Here is a 26676-nt window from a genome sequence, read left to right as displayed (position 1 = left end):
TGTTCAGGAAGACCTACAGCAACCTTCAGTGGAGCATGTGAACTACAGCATGAAAGGCCCCTTCAATTTTGGTTTGAAATCAAAGCGCAAGAATGACAGGCCTTTGAGGTACATTGATATTGAATTTGACAATGAATGCCAGGTATGTTTTTTTTCTACTTTTAATACTACTACTACTACTAATAATAATAATAATAATAATAATGTAAATAAAAGAAATTCATTACATTGTACATACCATAAAATGTTGCAGACACTGAAAGAAGTAACTTGGAGGTGGATTAAGCAGTTTTTCAGTTGTTTTCTTACACATTTTTAATTGAGCAATGAAATATTATATAATTAGCAGTATTATTGCAGTTGTTACTAATTAATTATGAATTGTTATTATTTTTTACCTCAGTAAACATGAATAGTAAATGGTGTTTTAATATATCCTTACCAATTGGAAGGTGTGTGTGGTAGGAGTGGGGGGGCAGGAAATTCAAGTTTTTATCTTCGCTTCTTGCTTTGCATCACAGATTAATTAATATTATATATTCATGATTATCCAAAATTGTGAGGAAAGAGAAGTAAAATAAACCAAATTAATCAACCAATTGATATTATAAACTTCTGTTGAAAGTGTTCCACATATATCCAGTCTTACCATAATTACTGTCACAAAGTTTTGAATGAAATAACAGCAGGTACTTTAAGATATTGTAATATACCATGCATATGTGTTACATTGATATATTGTGTACACAAAGCACTAATCATAGTTCATGCACACATACTATAAAACTCTGTTGCCACTCATCGATTGAATTACTCACTGAATCCACAAGGAAATCTCCCATCGCCTTCACGAGATAGTGCTTCAAATGGACAATACTTGGTTGTCTCTTTTTGCAAGTCATGTCTTGAACCATGGACCACACAATGTTAAGTCCATATATTTCAGGTCTGGACTGTCAGGTGGCCAACGTGAGTGGGGATTGAAATTGGACACATTTGTCTCAAGCCACTGCTGGGTAGCTCAAACCTTATAAGCTGATGTAGAAAGAATACTACTGAAAGCTTCAATCATGATCATGAAAGAGATCCTTAACCATTGGTGTCATCATAACTCACCCCAACCTCATCATGATTAAAGCAGGCTGGCTCATCACGATTAGCCAAAAGTAGCAGAAAAGAAACACTAAATAACAAAAAATCAAATCAAATTGAAGCACGATGGTGGCCCCTCACACTAGCTTATTGTGAACTTGTGGCATAGGGCACCTTCTCATTCTGCAAGTTCTTCTCAACAGTAAACATGTTTTCATATTTGAACTTAAGTGCCCACTTTTGCATAAAGCTTGAATAAGCACTTTGCTTTTATTGCCCTCTGACACTTTAACTCAGCTGCGAGAATGTGACGTATACATTGTTTGTAAGCTTTCAGTGCTAGGTCCCTTCATATCACATGAGACATTGACATTTTGGAGATGTTCAGGTCACGAGCCATCACTGATTGATTCTGTACATGACTTCTTCACTGATTTCACCAATGGCACAGTCTCTTAAGGTGCATGACTGTTCCTGCCTGGGTCTGTAAGTCACTGTTCCAGTGTCAATGGAACACTGTGTGTTATGATAGAAGAACCTTTTGGAGATTCAAAGCTTCTGGAGGGTCTTGAAAATTTCACCCACTGGCTTCCCCATTTCATGGAGTGCTGTAAGAGCCACATGATTTTTGTAATTGCCTCATTCCATCATGGAAGCTAAACATCAACATTCTTTCACTTCTGTAATGCAACTAGCAATGACTTAGGACTTATGTGTTCATTCTTGCTGGGGTAAGTTGATGACTTTGCATATCACATTCCAAAGTTGTACCAGTATTGATAGTAAGACTGCTGATATGATGTGTTTCGAATTCATTTTATTCCTTGTAATACAGTGTGAAACCCCCACAAAAACCTCAGTCCTTAATTATGTGCCCAAAGATGTTGTTTTATTTTTTTTGATAAACTACTGTAGAAAATTTATTTACTGGCCTATTGATAATCAATATTCTACTGATCCGACATAAAATTGCAAGTCTTCCTTGAATGTTCCAGGAATGAATTCATTCACCTGCTTAATTAATGTATATAGCCAAGTAATTGGAATGGGTTTTGCCATTGAAAAGGAGCTGCATATTTAGGCATTTACTTTACAAAACCATGATATGAATTATATGTTTTTATACATAGAAATAATAATTATAACACCATTAAGCCTTGTTTCCATGATATGAAAAACTCAATATGCTGACCAAGGCAAAAATTTATTTTATATAAAACATAAACTAAATGTAACGTTTCAACCTTCTAGCAAGGTCTTCTTCAGACCATGTACCAAGTAAAAATGTAACAAGGTACAAAACAGGACGATATATATACACAAAAATACTCCTACATGGGACTTTTGAAGAACAAACCCTGACAGATGCCCCACACTCACCAACCTGCTTCTACAGATATGTGGATGACACTTTCGTTATTTGGCGACATGAAATACTGGCACTACACAGCTTCTGGATTTCTTCAACAACCACCATTCCAACATCAAATTTACCATGGAGATAGAAGAAAATGGCTGCCTTCCATTCCTGGACATCCTAGTTTGCTGCATATCAGATGGCACACTTGGAAATAGTGTGTATAAAAAACCCACACATGCCAACCCGTACCTAAATGCCCAGAGTTTTCATCACAAGGCACAAAGTCTTGCCATCCTGAACACTCTGACCCACAGGGCAGTAACCATATCAGACCAAGAAAATTTACAATCTGAATTCACCCACGTTAGAACCACACTACAACAGAATGGATACAACATCATAGATATCAACATGTTACTTACCAAGCCAGTTGCATTCCAGCAGGGACCAGCCATGGGCAATGTGGCCCTTAGAAGAGCCGATTTGTCACAACCTGGGACAGCCAAAAGTGGGAATGTGCCAGTTACAAGTAAGGATCCTTCAGTGCACAACACAGGAGAGGAACACCCCATTACAACTGTTACCATTTATTGGACATGCCACCATGAAATTAAGAATATTTCTTGCTAGGCAAGAAAGATGACTTGGAACTCTGTACTCCAGGGGTATACAAACAGGATGCACCATTAAATAGTTATGCAATGAACATCAATGCACCATCAGACTATTCCAAACAGAAATGTCCTGACTAGCAGAACACAGCATCGCTGAAGGCCACAGAATTATATTTTCAGACACCAAAATCATAACCAAATGTACTGACATAAGAGGAAAGGATCCCATAGCCATTGCATGAGAAAACCCAAATGTGAACGGGGACATGGGACTCCAACTCAGCCTGGCCTGGAATCCATTTCTCCATAAAAGCTAGACATCACCCAATAGATTGATTGATTGATTGATTGATTTAATTTATTTTACTTCGCATTTTGTGCCTCTTGGCTAATTTGCGAAGATGGGGATGAGTGATGAAATTGATGAATGGACATTCACAAACAACCAAGCCCGAGCAGGATTTGAACCCGGGACCCTTGGCATCGCAACGTGATGTGCTAACCACTCGGCCACAGGGTCCAGCATCAGCCAATAGAACACCAGGATTCAGAGCAAACCAATCACAGGGCCTAAGCTACCATCTTAATACATGCATATTTAACCTCATCCTTGGTCTCTATTTGATTTTCCCTGAGATGAGGGCAATGTATGTGCTTGAAATATTGGAAGCTAATGATGATTTATCCTGGCTGGTAACCCAAGAACAATTGTTCGAATCACATCGTTGGCACCAGAGAGTGTTGAAATTTGAAGAAAAGCTGGTTGTTATCCATCTCAAAGTACAATGTTGACAAATATAATTTATTACATGATTGCCATACAAACAAATTCAATAAACTGATGGTTTTTGGATAGAACTTGGAGGTGAAGAAAACAATGGAACCCTCTTCTAAAATCTGCAAACAGCACAAAGGTTAAGTCCTAAAAGCTTTCAAACTGGAAATACTATTTTTATTAATATGATACATTATTATTAAATTAACAGGTGCATTTTATTCCTATTGTAATGACCTGTGATGCCAGCTAGATTTATAAATTTAATTTTAAGCTTCTTTACTTCCACATGAGCAATAATATGTGCAATGAGGTTGGTATTACTTTCCTGTTAGTTCAAAGCTTTCTGGAATGATCTTCCATTCATAGTTATGAGAAGAATGCACAGTTGAAGTGCAAGTTCTCTTTTGTTTGTAGTGTTGTGAATTTACCAATGTGTAAACTTCAATGTAAAATAGCTTTGCTTCTTATAAGAGCAGAATATTGACAAGAAAAACATTTATTTTCCACTCACATTTTATGTTTGTGCATATTTTAATATCTTCATCCTGTGTCCCTGGGATGATATTAGATTGTAACAGACACACATATTTGTCATCTGACACACTTGAAGATACATATTAAATAATATTGATTTTAAAAAAATGTGTACATTTTACTCTTACAGCGTATTTCAGAATTTGTCTTCAGGAACAGATTCACACATTGGATAAAGGTGTTTGTGAAAGTGTACGAGCCACAGAAGGTGTATGTGGATCATGAGCTCTATCCTGATGTGAGCTCTATGTATGTATTTCGACCATCCAGATGGAGACTGAGCATTCCAAAGAAAGTTCTCATGGAATCACCATTTTATGAACAGGATGGTTGTCGCTGTATCAAAGTTAGTGCATCTGAGGTGAGTTTATGTATACACAGCTTCACTTGTTTTTATTTCATGGCATACTACACAAAAAATTTAAAATGACTTGAAGTGTTGTCATTCTGCAGGCTTAACAACACATGTTTACATTGTGGGGAGAATCTTCTAGCAGAGTTTGGATTTTAAAAGCCTCTAACAGTTATCTACATTCTCATTAAAGATGACCCAATACCGATGCTGATTAAATGGAATTGGCTGATATCAGTGTCATCAGTATCAGAAAGTATTGATTCAATTTTAATCACCCTTACCAGCTATTACTTTTTCGGAGACTGGGTATCTTGAGTTTGCATGAATTTGCATTACACTTTTGCAAAGTCTAATTAAGAAACATGTAAATTATGCAAATAACTTTATTAAATTCTTTACCAGTATTATGTGACAAAGATGCATTTCATAATTAAATTTTAACTATGAGAAAGAAAAATACTCTTGCAAGCAAGGATCTTGGTAGTAAAAGTCTCCCAATTGGACAGGTGCTTCAGAGAAATGATGGGCCTGGGACTTGATGTTGTAACATGTTTTTATTACCATCAGATCGAATACTGGGGTGAGATCTTTATATATCCGATGAAAATTAGCCGAAATAGATGAACGACAAGGCATATTTTGACATATATTACCAATTTCGCATTTTTACAACATATTTCTTCGACTTTCTCACAATAAGACATATTTCTGTATAATTTGGTAATTGTCTTGCATATAATCGATTATTTTATAACTTATTCCTTGTATCTTTAGTGCAATGGCTAATTTATATTGTTACTAGCAGGATAAGGAAATCATGGACAAAAAAATAAGAGCAGATGCATTATTTTCTTACTAAGTAGTACAAAAAGTAAATTTTATGAAATTTAATTTTATTTGTACAAAATTTTATATCGAGGGTGCAATTGCTCCTACGTGCCCCCCTGCAGGTGTACTTGGCTGTCTAGAAGAAATAATGCAACAAAGAGGTGGAGACAAATAATACCCCTCTTTTTTTATCCCACCAACAAGTGATAGCCATGCGAACATCATGGAAGAAAAAAAGTTTTCAATCACTGTTGTGCAGGAACAAGAATCACCAGGCAGGAAATAAACAAGTTTCAATTGTTCTAATTTGTTTACATTTTTTTCGCTTCTCACAACAATCAGTGAAATGTACAGATAACATTTGGTACATTACAGCCCTTACTCTATCGGCAATCGAGTATGAGAATTTCAAGATCACTTGTCGTTTGACCCAGGCAAGTATCAGTGTCTAACATTGCATGTGAATAGAATGTCCCCTGTAGAGGAATCTGTTGCAGTGAGACTGACGGGCTATGTTACAGAATTTGGGAGCATAGGCATGCGCAGACCCTCTGATTAGGGGGGTAGCCTTGATGAAAGTCCAGTCGGGAAAGATAAACCTCACTTTATCTTACTGTTTTAGTTTCATTGCATTGATGGGTGTAATGCAGCAACATAGAGGCACCATAACGAATAAATAAATTGTTTGATTGTTTGCTTTGGTGTTTTAAGTCCACTTTATGCACAGTAAGGCTAATCGGGACTGGACCTGCAGTTTAAAGTGGAATCCGAACCACTGTGTGCCTCCAGCGGGAAGTAGTTTTCAGGATGTCATTAAGTAGGATTTGATTTCATTTAACCCCAATCTCAATGCCACCTATTATGACAGTCTGTAAACAGAAATTTTGTTATTTCAATGGTGAAGAATTCTTTATGTCCTGCAAGATTTTGTTCTGTTGAGTCTGTGGTCTCGTTTTGATTCTGCTTTTGAGAATGAAGAATAAGATTCATCCACGTCACTATGATTATTAGGAAATAATATGATAGAACTCCATTAATCATAAACCATTCTTATTAGAATAAAATCTAAGCTTGATAACAGCATAATGTTTGTTTTTTTTTAATAATAATATGCAACCATGTCTGAAATTGCATGTGGTGCTGTTTATTCTGGTATGGAACTCCATGAGTCCGACCCCAAAATGTATATTATAAATATATCTGCTTTCATGGAAGACAGACTTCCAACACGGACTCCAAATAATGTGGTGGGAGCAACCTCTTTCAGGGTTGGAAGGCTGTGCAGTTATACTAAAACAGAATATTCCTTTTATTATATTAAATGTCAATGAAGTGGTGAGTAATCAAATTAGAAGCATGGTAAGGTAGTCCCAGTCTCTTTTCCTCATTAGAATATTTGCCATAGAAGAGTAGATTGTGCTGCCCTTTAACCCTATGTTGGTATATGTGTTCCAGAGTAACGCAGTTGGTATATGGCGAGCGTGGTGCTCACATATGAATTTTATTGTTTATTGTCATTTTGTCGAATATCTTCTTACGTTAGTTTATAAATAATTCTGATGGTCATCAGCAGATGCAGCAATGACTTAGCAAAATAATATAAATACTGCATTTTAAATATTTTAGAGAAGAAGTAAAAAATATGTCAGAATATTCTCATATTTGTGCTCAATAAGCCAAGCAACACCATGAAGCGGCTAGAAATGCGCAAGGAATTTGCTAAATTTAGCATATCGAAATGAGAGCCCAGTACTTTTCCCCATGGCTAACCCTCGCACTACATTTTCTATTGAAGGCAATAGTGTCTGCTGGCCCAGGTCATCACTGATAATGTGCAAATCTCTCTACCTGCTTTTAAGACACCCGACGACCACTTGAAGGTCTGGTCATAAAAGGCCTTTTCTTTTTCAGGTGCCATGTTTATGGCAGGGTTTCTTTGACATCATCAGGATTAAAATTTTTCAAAGTGCTACTTCTATCATCGTAATGCATGCAATGCAATGATCTAATACACACAATGAATGATGTCGTGAGTGAAAAAATGTTTAAATAAACTGAAAAACCAGACTTTCTTTCAATTATGTTAGACAAACCATCTAATGTTAACAGTAGGTTTCAATTGTCAACTGACTTGAGATCTGTGCATAAGGAGGAGGGTTTATTGGTTTTACTGATGTGAGTATCGATAGTACATCTGATGGGTTATTTGTTCATTTAAAAATTGTTAATAAGTAGAAACTGGAGGATAAATTTATTATTGCTCAAACTTATGATGGGTCAACAGTCCAAAAGAAGGTCCAGGATGAGCACCCGAAGGCATTACTTACACATCGCTATGCTCAAGTATAGATTTAGTGCTGTCCCAGGGAATGAATGAAATACCATGTATTCTTATCCACTTTGCCACACAAGAACGTTAAAAGAAAACCATCCAATTCTTTTCATAACCGAGGTGGTGTTATAAACCACGCTTGGTTAACACAGTTGAACAGTACAGGGAGCCAATAATTGACTTTTTTTCAAATATTTGATGACAACTGAAATGGACCAGGCAGGTGTGCACAGCATATGGATTTGTGCACTTTTTGCAATGCTTTCAAACAATATTTTTACTGAAGATATTTTCTCCTTTGATAAAAGTTTCTCTCGGGTTATCGACCAGGTGAGTTGTGGAGAAGATTCCAAGATTTCGAGAGCTAACATCACTCTCATCTGCAGGACGAAAGCTTTGAATATTTTGGGAGTTTACTGAGGAGAAATATTGTCCCCCCCCCCTTCCAGATTGGAAAGTTCGACCCTGAGGTTTGACAAGTCTTGCGATGACTACATAAAAATGTCACAATTTGCCACTGAAATATGCATTGCCTAATATACAGGGTGTTCATAAAGTCTCCCTACCATTACAAAGAAATATAGCTCAGAAACTACATGCAATAGAACAATGCTGTTGATTGCAAAATGAGCTACAACTCTCCACATTTATATGCCATACACTCATTGTGCACCCCTCTGGTTGCTCTCAGAACATCAAGTAGGTAATCCACTTCTGCCCATACAAGTCCCAGCATATCACCAGTAACAATTAGGTTACTCTCTGTTATTCTTCTTCGAAGAGTAGCAACTTCTGGAACAGGAGTGCGGTAAACACAATCTTTGACATACCCACTGAAGAAGAAATCCAAGGTTGTGATATCAGGAGAGCACGGTGGCCAGGATATAGGTCCATCACGGCCAATCCACCTGCCAGGGAAATGCCTATCCAGAAGTCCTCGACCATCCTTGGACCAATGAGGGGGTGCCCCATCTTGTTGAAAAATTATGGTTGGCTGGAATGCCTCCAACTGAGGAAGAAGGTAATGTTCAAGCATGTCATAGTAAATGTTACTGATAATGGATTTCTCAGCCAAGATAAATGGACCTGTCACTCTATCGCGCATCACTCCACACCACACATTCATCTTTGGGCTATCACGCATGTGTTCATGAGTGGCATGGGGATTTTGCGAACACCATATCCGAACATAATAATGGTTAGCATGTCCGGACATGTGGCATGGATACCATGCTCGGAAATGCTGCTCTTCATTCATTACAAATATCATATTCCAAAGTTCATTGAGCGCCAACTAGTAGCTGTAATAAGTGATTATAGTCAAATAAAATAACTATTGAAGAATAAAAACAGAAACCAGTGACACAACACGAATTTAGTATGCACAGAAATAAAATATGTTTCAGAAAATGGTTACGAGATTGGTATACGTGTGAGCGCAGCACTCACAAAACACATACTGTCATCAAAATGACGTGTCTGCACAGACTGAGAGTAATGCTGCAACATATAACTGGTATCATCTGGCCACAGACATTCCAAGTCACATCTACACAAGACCAGAAAGTGACATCATTAGTTGGTTCTAAGAAACTTATAATTATATCCCAGGGTGAGTGCTGTGCTCATACATATACCAACAGTGTTAAATTGCACTCCATTCTTTATATTTTCTTTTCAATTTGGACGAAAGATTTTGAATTTTCGACTTTTCATTATTCACAATATTTAGTGTTCATTTCTATTATATGCTCTTTTTCTATTTTTGGTACCTATTAGCATGCCTTTTAAAAACATTTTCAGTGTAATTTTACCTGACTCTTTTGGCAGTTTTGGTGCCTAAAAATCCAGGCTGTAATAATAGTTCTAACTTGATTCCTTGATTTGAATAACACTTTGCTAGTTATGTAAAATATTCAAGAAGTTGAATAGTCTTATGTTGAGTTTGTCTTATATATTCCTTTCAGAATGTAAATCCTAAAGCTGACTGGAATCGGCTCAGCAAGATGCGGATCATATTGTTTCATCCATGTCCAGGATATATGAAGAGAAGACTCGATGACATCTATTTCTTCAAAGATCCCCTACCAGCTAATGTTGAAAATAACCCTTTTGTTGGTCTCTATAAACCAACTGACATCACTGACGTAAGTAGTGTCTCTAGAAGCTTATAATGAAATTGTAAATGTGACACTTGCAGCCATGTGCATTCCAGTAAGTGCAGGGTTACTCTAAACATTGCTTATTAGAAGTTTGTAATTATTTTAGTGAAAAGAGGTACACTGAGAAAAACTTTCACCTCTTGCACTTTGCAAACCTGCCAACATTACATTGAGTCAGAGCACTTGCTTGCACCATCTGTCATGTGTACTGTCCAAGTGAAAGTCGCTTCTCAGAATACACCAAATTGTCGACGGGGGAAATACAATCACCCTACATGCTGTGTTTGCTGATTTGCTTGGTCACCTGATGCAGGCTTTGTACACTAATATCAATGTTACTTCATCATTTCTTGACATACACTTGCAAATGTAATATTGTTTTCAAGGCACCATACCTTCAAGTGGTAGCACAAAAACCTTCTACAGTTCACTTAGTTTTCCACCTTTCATATTTCATGGAATTTAGTCTGTACATAACATTGCTTAACCACCTTCACAATAATACCTGTATGAATTTTCCTGTTCTACTACAGCAAAAGAGACAAACAATAAGCAATTCCCAACACATATTTCATCCATGGCGGCTGACAAAGGACTGGTGAGTGACTCCAAGTTAAAAATAGCTTCAACTTTCAATAAAAATATATTATATTTCCAGTATGTTCTGTGACTGAAATATTCGAAAAGAAACACTGTTACATGTCACTTATTTTACACTAGAATTTTCAGCGTTCTCCTGAAAGTTGTCTTAGCATTAAAATGTTGTTTCTAAAACTGATTTTGACTCACGTTTCCATGGTTGGAGAAACGTTGGCAACCACCATTGGCCCAACGTAAGATGAACGTCAGTTTGCCAACCAATGTAAAGCCATCCTTTTCCATGTAAAAACTAATGTTGGCCCAACGGTGGTGGTTACTTGGGATTACAGAACAAAATAAAAGTCTTTAATATGTATTTGCATGAATGACCCATCCTTTCAATAGTCTGTGCTAAGGGAGCAGATTTTTTTTATAGTCTTACATGGCAAAAATATCATTTCTCCAGCATTTGTCAGTAGTAGAGGATATTTTAGAAGTAATGAAGACATTTAAATAGATGATGTTATTCTGCTTTGTAATTTATAATGCCAAGAACAAAACTGTACATGTAACATAACATTTGTTTTTCATTTATATATGTATTTCCAAAGCTGTTAATTCATGTTATATGAGTCACATCATCTGTATGTGTTCATACATTATTTCATTAACTTGCGGCATTTCTGAGATTACACATTTTGCAATATCATTCTTGAGTAAAGTGCAAACAATTTACTAAATGAGTATACACTATCTTCAATATTTGCTATGCATTATCTAGTGTTCTGTACTTTTGATATTAATACTGTGCATAAGTCATGATGTCCTGATTGGTAAATTTAGTTTGCAAAAGATTAGTATACCTGACCATGAAGACCATGAAGACGTCCTGCACTGCGGCCATGCAGTCTAAAGCATTATGTATTGGGCTTGGGCTATGTGACATACACTGGTTCAAGTCTCCTGGGCAGTGGCATATGCTGGTTTTAACAAGTGGGTAATCTCTGACCCTTGATTCATCCATCCACTCCCAAAGTCTCCCTGCAAATTTACCTCAGCATCCGTACAGGATTTATGAATATTGTGTGGAAAACGTTATCTTATTGTTGTGACCACTATCAATTAACTCTACTGATTGCAGTTAATCTCTGTGTAGAATTTCATATAATAAAACAAGGAAAAAGTATGACAAAGCTATTAAAATATAAAATTTAATATGAAAGGCATGTATTAGTGAAATAAAATCCCTCAGTATTAACTTAAGTTACCCAAGTACCCAGTGAGTTGAGCATTGCTGATTTTTATTTTGATTGATTGATTTGGTGTTTTAAGTCCACTTTATGCACAGTAAGGCTAATCGGGACTAGTCCTACAGTTTACAGTGGGATCCGAACCACTATGTGCCTTCACCGGATATTGAACCTGGGACCCCTTGATTACAAGATGATGACGCTACGATTGCACCATCAGGAAGGCCGATTTTTGTTTTTAGACATGGAAATATAAGTTCAAGACAAGGTCCGTCGAAGCCCACTTTCCCCCGCTCTAGAAGGTCTGGTCATAACACATCTTTTTGTCAATCCTCGTGTTTACAACCTCGGCAGGGTTCTGTGATGTCATCAGCATGATACTCTCTGCATGTCTGCTATTTTCAGCACTGTAAAGCATGCAACGCTCTTGTTTTTAAGAGGAAAAGCACATACTGAAGAGCATCGCAAATCAACTTACGCAGAATACATGAAAGTAATGGTGTATAGAAGAATTATAAGTATGTAAAAGCATAAACTTACCCCGGGTGCTGGAAAGAACTGGAAGAAGAGCAGCTCTGGGTCCATTGTTTTTGTTTCATTTGCTTTCTATTACTTCCACCTACATCCGAAACTATAGCAACTATTTTATACCCAGCTACACCAACCATTGATATAATATCAAACAAAAAAGCCTTGGTCATAGCCGTATCAAAGTTATAGTATACTGGCTGTTTTCATTCACCTGTCAATCCTCGAAGCATTGCAACCTGAACATTTCTATGGGGACCCAAAACTCTGTCATTTTCACTGTCATAGCACACTCGTCCATTAACATTCATTTCATCAAACAACAGGACACTCAGTTTTTCCACTTCAGTCAAACACTGTCCCTGCTGTTTCATAATATTCAAAACTGGTGCAAGAATTCCCTGTGGGAGTCTCAATTTCTGCGTCCAGTGACAAAATGTTGCAATGCTGGGTAATGGAATTCCGACCTCTGATCCCATGTGGGTATACAATCGTTCACTGATCGCCCTTTGTGTTAATGCAGGAATTTTATCTTCTTGTTTCCACCTCTGCTTCCTTTTCCCCTTAATTAACATGTTGATTTGCCCTGGAGTAAAGATTTTGCTCAAAATTTGTCTCACTTTTTTGTTCACGATAGTTTTCACTTTCTTCCGCTCCCTTGTTTTTAAAGCCACTTTTGACTGCAATACTGTCTTATACCTTGCTTGCCATTTATGCAAATTGATTTTAAGGTTTTTGATTTCCTCATGACAATTATTTATATCTGTCTTTAGCTTTTCATTTTCCCCACGAATCACTTCCAGTTGTTTTGTGTTTTCGATTTTTTCACTTTCTATTGAACAAACGAATGACAACACAGATAAAGGCTTTTGTTCTTGAGGTGGCACGCTGCTGTTCACAAATAATTGTTCACTTACTTTTCCTAGCACATCTTGCCTTTGTACATCTTGCACGAACGCTGTTTTCATCACTGACCTGCACATGTGTGACTGGAAGTAACAATGTAGGAATGGCATCTTTCTTCAGTCTCTTCTTTGGTGTAATTCCTAATAATTCTGATTTTAAATCACGTTCATAACATTCTGGTGAAAAATGTGAAGAACAAATACTCGAGTTAGCAACCTGAAATTTGTCTTTTCGATAACATTTGCTCTCCCAGATTTTTCGGAACTTCTCGTTGAGAGGAAATTTATGGTAAACCATATCAAAATTTTTAGTTTTCCTGAGATAGTTTCGACATGTGCTCACAGCACAGTTAGACATTATTATTATCACTTACACTACAATATGAAAAACACAACCAAATGACTAAAAATACACGCGAATACACGAATACAAGAGCAAGGAAAGAACACAGAAACACGTTTATCCTGCTAAAACTAGCGGATACTAAACTTTCCCCAGCGATCTGTCATGTGTATGACGTCACAGTTTTACAACCACCTTGGCTTGCTCAAAAGGCGCGTTATGAATGGACCTTCCAAAGCGAGCAGCAAACACAGGTCAACGGACCTTGAGTTCAAGACCTGTTGCAATTCCTCTGGAAAAAATCTCGTTCCAAATTATTTCACATACAGATCTTCTATTACATCCATTGTCTGTAAATTCAGTAAATACAGCACTAGCATGACTACTAAACCACTAACATCTAAACAAATAATGAATTTTTGAATCGCCAATATAGGAACACCACCTACCACACACATTCAATTCCTCGCTAAAATCTTCTATTGTGTTCCTTCCTTGATGAGAATGAAATTCTCTGTGGATGCTAAAAAATTTCCTCTCCCAGAATTCTTGTTCCTGAGAAATTTCCCTGCTGTAAACAACAGAGCTCCTACGATACAAAGGCCATCGGGGAAGAATGGAAGAATGGTCGCCAGCCGAGGCAATCACAAGGGCTCTGGGGTGGAGAGTGCAAGTGGTGGATTCTCTCCAGAAGGAGGAATCACCGGACCTAAGAAGCAGTGTTTCCTCTCCCTCTTCCCTCTCGCATGCTGGAAGCAAATAAATATGTGAATCGAAAAATTGGTTTGAAAGAATATCAAGAAGAAATTAAGCACTTTTCTTTTTTAAATAGTTGGGTCATCTCCGATTACCCAACTCCCCAGCCGCTGCTCCTGGGGAAAGCATAATAACTTTGTTCCTGAGATTTCAGCCAGCTTGTGGGACCAGTGGCCACCCACTATTGTCAGGAATTAGGGAGCTATGAATTAGTAGTGTAATCCAGTCATGAAAACCTACAAAAACGACTGGGGGTTCATCATGCTGACATAAATGGTTGGATGATCACATACCTCTGCTGAGGCATGTGGGAGTAAGGCTGGCCTGGCCTTCGAGGGCTGTTTGATATATTTTATTATGAAGACAGAAGTTTCTGTACTGATCCTATGAGAGTCGTTATATTCTACGGTACATTAAGAACCACACACAGATGAGAATGTTGTGGTGATTTGGAATTATTAGACTGTACTTCTTGGTTCTCCACCAACTGTGAAAGCTACATTGAGAAATGTGAAAACTTTGTAGTTCCAAAAATGTGGACCTAGCAGCTGGTTTCAGTCACACACTAATTGCACCCTTCTTCGAGATTGGTTTCCCAAATGTCAGCTCCCCTGACTTCATTGATGTGACCTGACCTTCATGCTCCCCAAATTTAACAGCTCCAGACTACTACATTAGGGACAGAAGTTTTGCTCATCAATTGTGCCCTATTACAAGTTGAAGACAGCTGTCGACCATGAAACACACTTTCCACAGGACATTCGCTTGCTTCCTCCAGAACAATATTGATACACACAGGAGACATTTGATACTGTTTTCAAAAAATGCTGTAATGTGATGCCACACATCTACTGTTCATAAAGGTACATGTGCACTTATGCATTTCATAGGTGCAGTGATCCTTATTTTCAATGTGCCATTACTCAACTCTGAAGTCGATTGTGCAAATAGTCCATTGAGGGCCAAGGTCTTATAAGTAGCTTTACATTAGGCGATGCCCGATCAGCATATTGTGTCCCATTACCACTATTTTTGAGCTTATGAGACCAGTGTCCACTACCATTGGTTTCAAGTAGCTTCCTATTGTCTTCAATACAGAAGGTCGTTCGGGATCTCTGAGGACAATGTTGGAAGGGTGATAAGTTCATGAAAACCCATGTCGCCACCAACGATCATGCTCAATTGGAAAACCAGCATTCCGCGCTATAGCCCGACAACGTAATTTCCATTGCAACAGACTTTTCCGAAGAGTTATCATGTCCAACTTTTCCCACTCCTCCTGGCAGGCTTTCCAGAGGCCATTGAGAGTGCGTGGACGTCTCTTTCCTAAGGCCCGTTTTAGGAGTCCAAATGCACAGAAGTCCATGGGTGACCCATCTGGCGCCTTGACCGGAATGTCGCTGTAAGGAATTGCACGGATGCCAGTTTCCACCTCCATTCGCTGTAAGAACAGACGAGTCGAACGGGAGGTATGGCTGGATGCTTTATCTTGGTGCACCCAGACCTGGTTTTTGCCCCCCCCCCCCCCCCCATACAGTGCCGGGTTTCTATGTTATAAATGGGTGTTAAAACCTCATCCTGATAGTACGTGGAGTTCACCTTCACATTATTAGCTACACGGCGAATTGCTAGCTTGCCATTATAGCAGTATCCAGCGATGATCATGAAACCCCGTGGAAAACTTTCCTGACATTCTCGATACAATGTTTGATAATTGTTTTTGTCGCGAGGGCGGTAGTAAATCGCGCGGGGATTGTGACAGTCACTAAGGTAGACATATGCTTCGTCTAATGTCACCACATTTTTTCATCTCTCCCCTGCAACATAGGTCTCGTAGAGCTTTCTAGCGTTCGTGCGACGTTCCGCAATGTGACGAGGCAACAGCTTGTGAACTCGCAGCTTATGCCGCACTTCTAGTTGCAGGTCCTTCTTGATTATGGTGTTCACTGTTGAGACAGACATTCCCAACTTACGTGCGATACTCCTTTGGGGGGCAGGGTTACCACCGGACACAAGGCCTTCACTTTTCTCACTATGTCCGGTGTACGACTCGTAGCTGCTCGTGGATTTGCCTGTTTCTTCCCCTGTGGAATTAGGCCCAGTCGGCCTTTGCCTTTTTTGTTCAATACCGCACCGATCCCGTTCTTCGATATCACAAAACCACGCTTCTTGCACATTCCTTTGATTGCCGAATAGCTACATTTAGCATCGGAAAGGGCTGTAATGTAGCCCTCCCAGTATGGTTCAATTTTCTTCGGCATCGTTGTAGGTAAATGGCACAACACTCTGCACACGCGTTCTCGGTACTGATGTGACTCAGCATGCACCGTTTGGACGGACTGACGTTGATAACAGCGCCGCCAGCGGCTTTCAAAATCGTCACCAGAGATCCCGAACAACCTTCTGTATTCTGTGCTAACACCAAATCATGGAGGTCCCCCCAGGAATCGAACCTGGAACTGCTTGCACAAAATACAACAGTGCTAACCATTATGTTCAGCAGGAGCTCATTGTTATTCTACATGTCATAAAATTCAATGATATCACTTATAGTCTGACAAATTTCAGCTGTTCAATCTGTTCATGCAACTGTTGTTTTGCATTTACAAAATGAAGCTGTATTGTGACTAAATCGTTGATGCAAATTCCAGAATATTTAGAGAAAATATATTGTTTTGCTAACTTGTCAGTGATTTTGATAATAAAAGTAGTGTACTGATATGCAATTATTAGATAATAATATTGTGTATACTTATTAATAAATGTAATTTTTTTCTTCCTTTCTATCAGACTGAATTGCATGTACTGCTTGTGAGACAACTGACAATAACTGCTCTAGACTGGAAACCTTTCTCAATTTGGTATGAGCCCAGATTCTGTGTAAGTATTAATCATAAATGATGTAATTTATCCTAATCATCTTTTCATGTATGACATGTATTGGGTGGGGATATCCTTTTTCTTCCTCCTTGTATTGCTGAAAAATTAGTTGAATGTAATGTTCTATAAATGCTAATTGTCTACGTTCTGTACATATCACGTACTCATCTATTGTATGACAGCCATACTTTAGGAACACTCTCTTTCACAGTATAAGTGCAGTGCTCTAATAAATATGAATTTCCTTATTTTATTTTAGAAAGTGTAATGTTTTCTTTAAAAATGCATCTCCTAACCACAAGTGTGCATTGAGGTTTTAAGCTTGTAAGACATGCATTATTTACAGAACCCCCTGACCAGGAGTGTTCAAGGATAATTTAGCTGGTGTGATACAAGAGTTCAATCCTTTATTTAAAAAACAAATTTAATCTTTAAAGATAGTAAAATCCAAAATGTAATTCAGACATGATAAGACAAATATAGAATTCAGAAACTCCAATTACTTTATGTTTTCGAAGTGTATTAAAGATTAACAACAAACTTTCAGGACTTATGTAGAGTCACATTGACCAGTGCTAACTCCAACTAAAATTTAGAATGATTAATTTTATGTATTAAAATTCACATTTTTAATTAACTATTTGCAAGCATTCGTTAACCAACACTAAGGACTGCACTGACCAGCACTAGCCCATCAGTGTTGGCCCTCCTGAAATAGCGAACACTGTGGGAGGACAGGACTGACCAGCTGCTCTCCTCGTACAATGCTTTCAATTTCCTAAAGCCTGGTCAACGGCATGCAGTGTGACTCTTAAAAAGTTTACTAATCAAATTATTTTCTTTATACGTTGATGCATTTGATTTATTTTCCTTCCCGTTTCTGCCAGTTTGGGCTAATTGCAAAGATGAAGATGAAAGGTGATGAGATAAAGTAGATGAAGGGACGATCACAAACACATGTGGATGGCACACAACACAAGTCTCAGAGAGGATTATACTGGCCATGGATTCAGACGCCAGAGCCTCGTTAGTCTGCAAAATGCAGTCCAGAAAATGAGGTTGACATTTGGGTATACTACATGGGTCACCCTTGCACCCCTTTTTCTGCATTGAATCAACCAATATATATACCTGTAGATTCCTTTGTTTTTTCTAACCAGAACAAGAGATTGTGATTCATAGAATGCTATTTCTAACTTACAACAATCCCCCTTCCAAAAGCAACTCCAGGTAAACAATTGAGCTTGCATTTCTTGTGGTAGACCATGGGAAATTGAGTCACTTTTTCAAAACAGTTGTTTATCTTGGTGAAAATTTTATTTCCTTGTAGAAACTACATAGTCAATAAAAAAAGCAGACTTTCAAGCATCCAAACAATGTAGTACACAACTTTAATTAACCCTTAACAGGAAGTATGTGTCTGACAGACACGCATGGTTTTTCTTTTCGTTGTGCTGGCAACCCTGGATGTTTCTGTGAAGCGAGCTCCTCAATACCTTCATAATTTTTTTGTCTTAGTTTGGTGGTGTGATTCATTGTTGTCTGTCGCCCTTGTGTGTTAGCTGATAAGAGCTTTTTTGTAACCTACCGTGTCTGAGAGGCACATACTTCCAATAACGTAAGTTTTTTTGCGTGTCCCTTGGACACATACTTCCAGTAGTGGAGTTTTCTTGCACACAAGTATTATTGATGTTGATGATTAGAACTTAGTTATTATGGAGGAAGGACCTTCTACATCTAGGAAAAGGAAACTAAGCGATGTAGCGAAAGTGGGTGAACCCAATTTTTGCGCCAAGGTTTCAAAAATATGGGAAGAAATGGAAGAAGACCGTCTAGAAGAGGAGATGGAAGATCTATTTTCTGATGATGATTCCGATGTGGACTCCATGTTCATTCTTGTGACATATGGTTCTTCCACTGATGATGAAGATTGTCGTAATATCGAAGCTAGTATTTCGTCTGTAAGTTGCAGGACAAATAAAGAGAATGACGTTCCAGCTTTCTTTCAAGGTAAGGAAGGATATTCTTGGGAATCTAAAGAACCAACAAAGACTAGACGTGTTCCTCGTCAAAATATAATACGAAGAATTCCAAGCTTGACAAAGATTGTTAGAAATTTAGGTGAAAATTCTCAAATGGAAGATATTTGGTCTCTAATTTTTGATGACGACATTATTGATCATATTCTGTTGTGGACAAATGTAAAATTAGAGAAAACAAGAATTAAAGTCAAAGAGCTTCAAAAGAGCAATTACAGACCAACTCATAAGTGTGAAATAAAGGCACTTTTAGCTCTTTTTATGCTTACATCAATTTGTAAGTCTGGACATGAGGATATGGTTTTCCTATTTTCTACTGATTCTATGGGTAGACCCATATTTAGATCAGCTATGTCAGTGAAGCGTTTCTAAATTTTGTTACTCTGCCTCTGATTTGACGACTCTGAAACAAGAGAAACACGGAAGGAGACAAACAAAGTTGCATTTTCATAAAAAAAGAAAAGTTTTTCTCAATAATAGTTATTTTTTCTTACGTAGCACTTGCGTTGTGTATGTATTTTGAAATAAATTTTATAATATTAGATTATAAGAATAAATCTATGTAATACTTTGCAAGGAAACAAAAGTTTCGGCGTTCCGTGTCTGTCAGACACATACTTCCAATTATGTAATAAAAAATCATACTTCCTGTTAAGGGTTAATTTCTAATGATTATAACACATGTTGAACAAAAGTCTGTTGTAATCCAATTTTCCCCAGAGATATGGGGTAAATTTGATCATTGCTGGAGCAAATAAAATCAGAAAGTTATTTTTTTGTTTGCACACCCATATTCCACACACAAACTATTTGCATCCAAAGACATTAAAACGTTCACGATACCACAACCTACATTCATAAGAATGACTCTTTTTACTATTATATGACATTTGCAGAAGCAGTGCTGGATCTACAAATCTTGGGCCTCCCTGCAAAATATTACCAAGATATTAGCTACCTACCTACCTTGACATACACACACTCACACACACATACATACATACATACATGCATACATACATACATACATACATATATATATATATATATATATATATATATATATATATATATATATATATATATATATATATATATATGATGCTGTTTTCTCACACCTGGAAAATGATACATTTGTCACAATCATGCAGTCTAACCTTTTCCCTGATTACACAGAGGTAGAAGAAACCTTCACCACTGAATTTCTAGCCTGGTTTGATTTTAGTCTGACTGCCATGGGGGAAACCTGAGGTGGGCTATCTAAGGTCGGAATTTTTCCTGCTTTGTGCTCACATAAAGTGGCTCTAGGGTCACCCAGCCTCAAACCAAATGGTACCCGGGAGGGTAAAGGCAGCTGCAGCATGGTGCTGATTGCATCACCTCCAAGATGGCCAATATCGAAAATATGTGGGGCCCTACCCCCACATACCCTAAATGTGCCTTCATGGCAGGGTGCTATATGCAAAGGGAACTTTAACTTTACCTGTATATATTGTATTCGATTCTGTACCCATGAGTAAATAAGTTTAGTTTTTCCATAAACGTATATGAACTATGTCAATGGCTGAGGGTCCCCTAAAGGCTTACTTGTCTCCACAGTGCAGGGTTTTGCACCTTGTAGATCTGTCACTGACTTTACCTTTACTTGTACATATTGTATTCGTTTCTGTACTGCTGAGTAACTACGTTTTTCTTCTTCTTCTTTTACATATGCATAAACAAACCCTCTACTATGTCAATGGCTGAGGGCCCCCTAAAGGCTTACTTGTCATCCCCTCACTGCGGGATTTTGCGGCTTGTAGATCCGGCACTGTGCAGAAGCAGTGATTTATCCACACCCCCCTAACACCCCCCCAACACCCTCCCAAATTTTGACGAACACCCCCCCAAGCAGAAAAGTGGAACACCCCCCTGCAGGGGGGGTGTAAATATGGATTTTTATATGAACAATAGAATGACCATACTTCAACATAAAGGAACCATTTGTAGAGCTACAAGAAGGGAAGTCCAATTAAATGAAGGAGGGTGGAATGTTAAGCATGGTCATTTTCTGGAAACACCAGGCTCCCTTGACAAGGCTTCGGTCAGCTTTAGGGAAGGGGCACTGCCATCTGGAAAATGTCAAACTGACCTCTCGCCCTCCTTCCAGGGAGACATACGGCACACAGTGTTGACAGTTCAGCGTTTGAATACCTAAATAAATATTTCTTAAATACGTTACAGATTTGTAAATTCAACCCCCGAGTGAATGAAATTTACATTTCGTTGCATTTTCCTTTCGATTTCGTCATGTGAAAAATGTACGCTAAAAGTAAGGGAAGAAATTCAAAGATACAGGTTTGACTCCTTGTAGTGAATTGTGTTACTATGGTTAGCAACACTATTTTCTGTAACTTGGGCGAGATGGATGATTTTGGAGTGGTAAAGAAGAGAACAGTCAAATGCCTTAGAACTTAGGTCAGTCTTAGTGTAGCATGTCAGTTCGTGTGTTGTCGTTCTGCTTAGTGTAACAATGTCTGAAACTTTACTACATAACTGGATGAAGAAGGTAGAGAAAATGAAACCAGACAGAAAGAAACCGAAAGTGGAGAGTAGCAGTGACACTATATGTAGGTAGAATTTCTTTCAACGGATATTCATAAAGTACGAATATAAAATTTACTGACCGAGTATTCGATATAAAACGGCAAGTATTTCATGAAGAACCTAAGTGATTCATTCACGTCTATAGTTGATGTATGTAACCATTTTTGTGGCTCTAAGAGTTCTTACCTTTGTAAAAGAAATTATATATTAGAAAGAGAGTTGTAAAAAGGGGGGGAGGGTTGGTCGCGTGGGGTTTGCCTGGTCGCAAAGGACAAATGGGGTTCCGAACAAGCAAAACAGATATAAATAGAAAAGCGTAGTGTCCTGTGAAATTACAGGCACCCTATTGAATTAAAGTTATTGTCAGTTTGCAAAGATATTGTAAAAATTGTCTTCCTCTTTTAATCTAGTCTGTTCCCTGACATAATGACATATTTAATTTTTTCCAACTTTGCAGAAGAACAAAGGAAGTATAAGGAAGTAAATATAAAAATAAATTTTATTTACATTAAGTCCCAAATTTGTGTTAGACCACAGGCGCACCAGTGGGGGCACGACGGTGCTTGCCACTGCCTGCTGGAAAACGTGGAGAGAAAAAAAATAGCTTGTTTCATTGTGCTCTTTGTGTTGCAAAGTGAAGTTTTTAAATAATTGAAAATACAAGCATTACATCAAATTAGAAGTGAAAATTCCTTGTCCTCCCTTTGCAGCTAACATCCCATGCGTTTATTTGCACATGTTATTTCGTTTTCTTTTAAGGCAAAGAGGCACAATTCCCTAGAGTCTCTCGTTCAGTATTTGAAAGATAAACTCTCAACAGCGCCAAACCTATTTTCAAAAGTTTTGTAAGGGTATAAGACTTCAATATCAAATTCCTTGACCGATTCCATTCAAAAGCAATACCAGATGTCTATCAAACGTACATCCAAACTTCCCACGATATTTTAGTCTTTATGGCCGTGCTAGAGTTTCATTACTTTATTTTAGTTTTGTGAATCATTGTTTAAACAGAGATTTGAACACACCAGCAGAATCTGGAACACACTCGCAACATAGAATTATTATTATTATTGTTTTATTATTATATATTCATATTTTCTAACTGAAGCTGGCCTCTCCGATGGCGCAGTGGTAGCACCGTCACCTTGTAATCAAGGGGTCCCGCGTTCGATACCTGGTGGAGGCACAAAGTGGTTCGAATCCCACTTTAAACTGTAGGTCCAGTCTCGATTAGCCTTACTGTGCATAAAGTGGTCTTAAAACACCAACTCAATCACTCAATCAATCTAACTGAAGCTAGAACAAGAGGGGGCATGTACTGAGGTAAAGAGGATGCCGAACGAGCAAAGCAATATTCTAAAGAGTAATAATACTGTGAAATGAAAGTATTGTCGCTATGCTTAATTAATAATATTCCTTATCAGTTTGCAAATAAATAGTTCTAAAAATTTTCTTGCTCGCTTCGCTCGCAGTGTTGTAATTTATTTAAGAGTCATATTATATCTGCAGATAAATGCACTTATTACTACTACTTCAGACAGGCAAGAGCACACGCACCCATGCAATGCATTCTCACCGATTTTTCATCAATGAATTGGGCACCCCCAAGATAATATCTGAGTTGCACCTACGATAAGAACCATACAAATACAGTAAAAAAATATTGCGCTTGTGTTCCTAATTTCTTTATAACTAGCTTAAGAATTGCATGAAATGATCCCTGGTAATAATATGTTTAAATATTGTATTTGTCTAACGATTGATTAAATCAAGTACATTATTGAACATTATTGGAAAGCAATACTTGAAAAGTTAGACTGAAATGTTAACATTACAACAAAAAATCTATTTTCCATCTTTTCCAGCATTTGACATTTTTTTTCTTCTGAAATGTTACATGAAGGGAAGGGAGGGGGTTAATCTCTGGAAACATCTATGGACAAATTGAATTAGGGCGAACATTTTAAAAATAGTCCAAAATATGCACTTAACATCCCCAAACTTACACCCCCCCAAAAGTTTCCAACACCCCCCCAAGGAAAAAATCCTGGATAAACCCCTGTGCAGAAGTTACATAGTTCTTCCATCTGCTCTTCGGCTTCACTGGAATAAATCTAGTTTTCTGTTTATTACCCTTTTTCTGGAAAAATACAACATTCTTACACAGTTTGCAATTTGCAAATGATTTATTTTACACTTTTCAACAAAACGATTTTCTCATGTTGGCAACGTTTCAGGTTGTTCCTACATTAACTAGAATGACAAGGGGATGTGGCCCTTGGACTTCAATTTAAAATAAATACACTGGATGGTAGCAGCATGGTCGCAAAGCAATGCCTCTGTGCCTATGGAGGGACTGTTGTCTCCACATTTCAAACCATAAATTTGACCAGGCTATCGTAATCCATGGAATTCTTACATTCATAATGCTTTTTTTTTTTTCTATTGGAGTTCTTGCATGCAACATTTTTCTTCACACACATTCTGCTTCAAATCACAATTCCAACTGATGCACCATTGCCAACTTCAACATGAAAATATTTGTAATTTTCTTAGGGAATCTGTTTGCCCCCCAGTGTCCATTTGCCCCATCCTTACCCTATATAAAATAGAAATTATCTAAGTTTCATTCCAACTTGTGCACACATTTAATTTGTTGAAATTCAACATTGTTTATCTGAAAAGTTATCAATTTTTTAAATGTTTTTTTGTAGGATGCCTTTGAGGAGTATGAAGTTACACGGTTCCCTGTGTAATATGGACCACTCACCGACTAAAACTGCTGGTCATACTACAATGGATTAATTCTGTGAATATTCATCAGCTAAATTTTACATTGCAAATAATTTTTGTAATTTCTAGTGCAACACTATATACAGTGTAAAATTATTGTTTCTTACCTAACTGAACTAAAAATAACATTGTCTCATAAATTTTGATGTTTTGTTTGCTTTTGGTGCTCAGCAGTATTCATACATTAGTTATTTTGTGAAATATTTTCAGAAATTGAACTGCATAGACTTGTTTTTTTTTTCTTGGTTAAATGGCTTGCTCATTTTCATGTTTTTTTAGTACAAATGTCACCGCCGACCTTTATATGTGCATTTACATATTTTTTTTAAAAAAATAACTGTATATTTATATTTGTACATTTATTTACATTCTTTGTATACTTCTGATCAGTTTTTTTACACATAAAAAATTTACAAAATTAGAATGTGTGTTTCCAATTTGTAGTTATGATTAGGTAGCTAGTTCAGCTTTGCAGACATTTATGTGGAATAGCCCGACCCTGTGGCCGAGTGGTTAGCACATCGCGCTGCGATGCCAAGGGTCCCGGGTTCGAATCCCGGTCGGGCTTGGTTGTTTGTGAATTTCCATTCATCAATTTCATCATTTCATCACTCATCCCCATCTTCACAAATTAGCCAAGAGGCACAAAACACGAAGTAAAATAAACTAACTCAATCAATCAATCAATTTATGTGGAATATTCAAGAAGTTAGGAGATGAATATGCATATAAATGACTGATATTGATTTGAAGGATCCAGTAGCTGCACTAAAGTCCTTGTTATATTTGAATGGGTGCAGCTTCCTGTAAAAATATGTTTATATTTTAGGTTCAAGGCAGTGCCACTTTGAACTGATACTGAAACTGGTGATGATATTATTGACACTTCGTGGGTCACGTGAGAAAAATTATGTTGGTGGTTGCCCATGGTGCCAGATACCAGGTTCTAAAAATATGTTCAAATAAAGGTCTAAAACGACAAACATTCAATTATTACTATTAAAGCTTTTTATGCAAACATGTGAGATTCTATGAAAATATGAAACAAACATTTTAGTTCGTAAATTAAATACATGATGGATGTGGTAAACGTGGCTTAAGATTATTTAAGTGAAATTTAGAGATTTCTTATTTCCACAATGCACAATTTAATGGTTAAATCCTATTAATTTCAAAGATCCTCTGTCTTTGTTCACTAGGGTACAGCGGAGATGGTACCACATCACTGCTTTGTTTGTTCCCGGGCAGTGATAGTTACAATTTTTCCCATTCAGCGGCATTGGCGTGTGTATCCTGGTTTGTGTCATCTGTTTCCTGTTGCCAGGTGGTGTTTGGGGGGCTGGGCCATGCTACTCGATGCGGTGCAGATCCTCTTGGGTGAAGTATGGATATGGAGGAGATGGTGTGGTTTGTGGAGTTGAGATGTTGAGAAAGGTGTGATTTTGGTGTGTCTTTTTTGGCATCTTTACGTGTTCATTAATCCATTCTTGAACAGTGCGGATGGTTCTGCCAATGTAGGTGTTGTGGCATTGGCATGTGGCCTTGTAGATGCCAGGGGATGCAAGTTTGGGTAGGTAGTATCTCTTGAAATCGGATATATATCCCAGCACGGCCCAGCCCCCCAACCACCACCCGGCAGCACCATCTGACAACAGGAAGCAGACGACACAAACCAGGATACACACGCCAGCGCCACTGAATGGGAGAAATTTTAACTACCTCCACCCGGGAACAAACAAAGCAGTGATGTGGTACCATCTCCACTCCAGACCTTTAGTGAAGGAAGACAGAGGATCTTCAAATTTAATAGGATTTAACCATTAAATTGTGCAACGCGGAAATCAGAAATCTCTAAATTTCATGTAAGCAAATACACAGGACAAAAATAAGTAATATTCCACATGTTAAAAATTTCAATGTTACATTTGTTAACATAAAATTATAAAAAAATGATTTTTTTTA

At 37.7% G+C, this 26676-nt stretch overlaps 1 protein-coding gene across 1 annotated transcript; it reads left to right on the top strand.

Annotated features, from left to right (window-relative positions):
* Positions 1–49: 49 nt before the first annotated feature.
* LOC145983684 (uncharacterized) lies at positions 50–24793 on the top strand. The gene is made up of 5 exons (XM_083116740.1): positions 50–142; positions 4509–4739; positions 9861–10040; positions 17207–17296; positions 24636–24793. The coding sequence occupies exons 1-5, from the start codon at positions 50–52 to the stop codon at positions 24675–24677; spliced, it is 636 nt and encodes a 211-aa protein (XP_082972866.1). The 3' UTR covers positions 24678–24793.
* The last annotated feature ends 1883 nt before the right edge of the window (positions 24794–26676 follow it).

This window comes from Lepisma saccharinum, chromosome 2, assembly GCF_977018435.1.
Source record: "Lepisma saccharinum chromosome 2, izLepSacc3.1, whole genome shotgun sequence".
Taxonomy (NCBI): Eukaryota; Metazoa; Arthropoda; class Insecta; order Zygentoma; family Lepismatidae; genus Lepisma; species Lepisma saccharinum.
The sequence above is the reverse complement of the archived record's forward strand: the minus strand, read 5'-3'. Positions and strand labels throughout refer to the sequence as shown.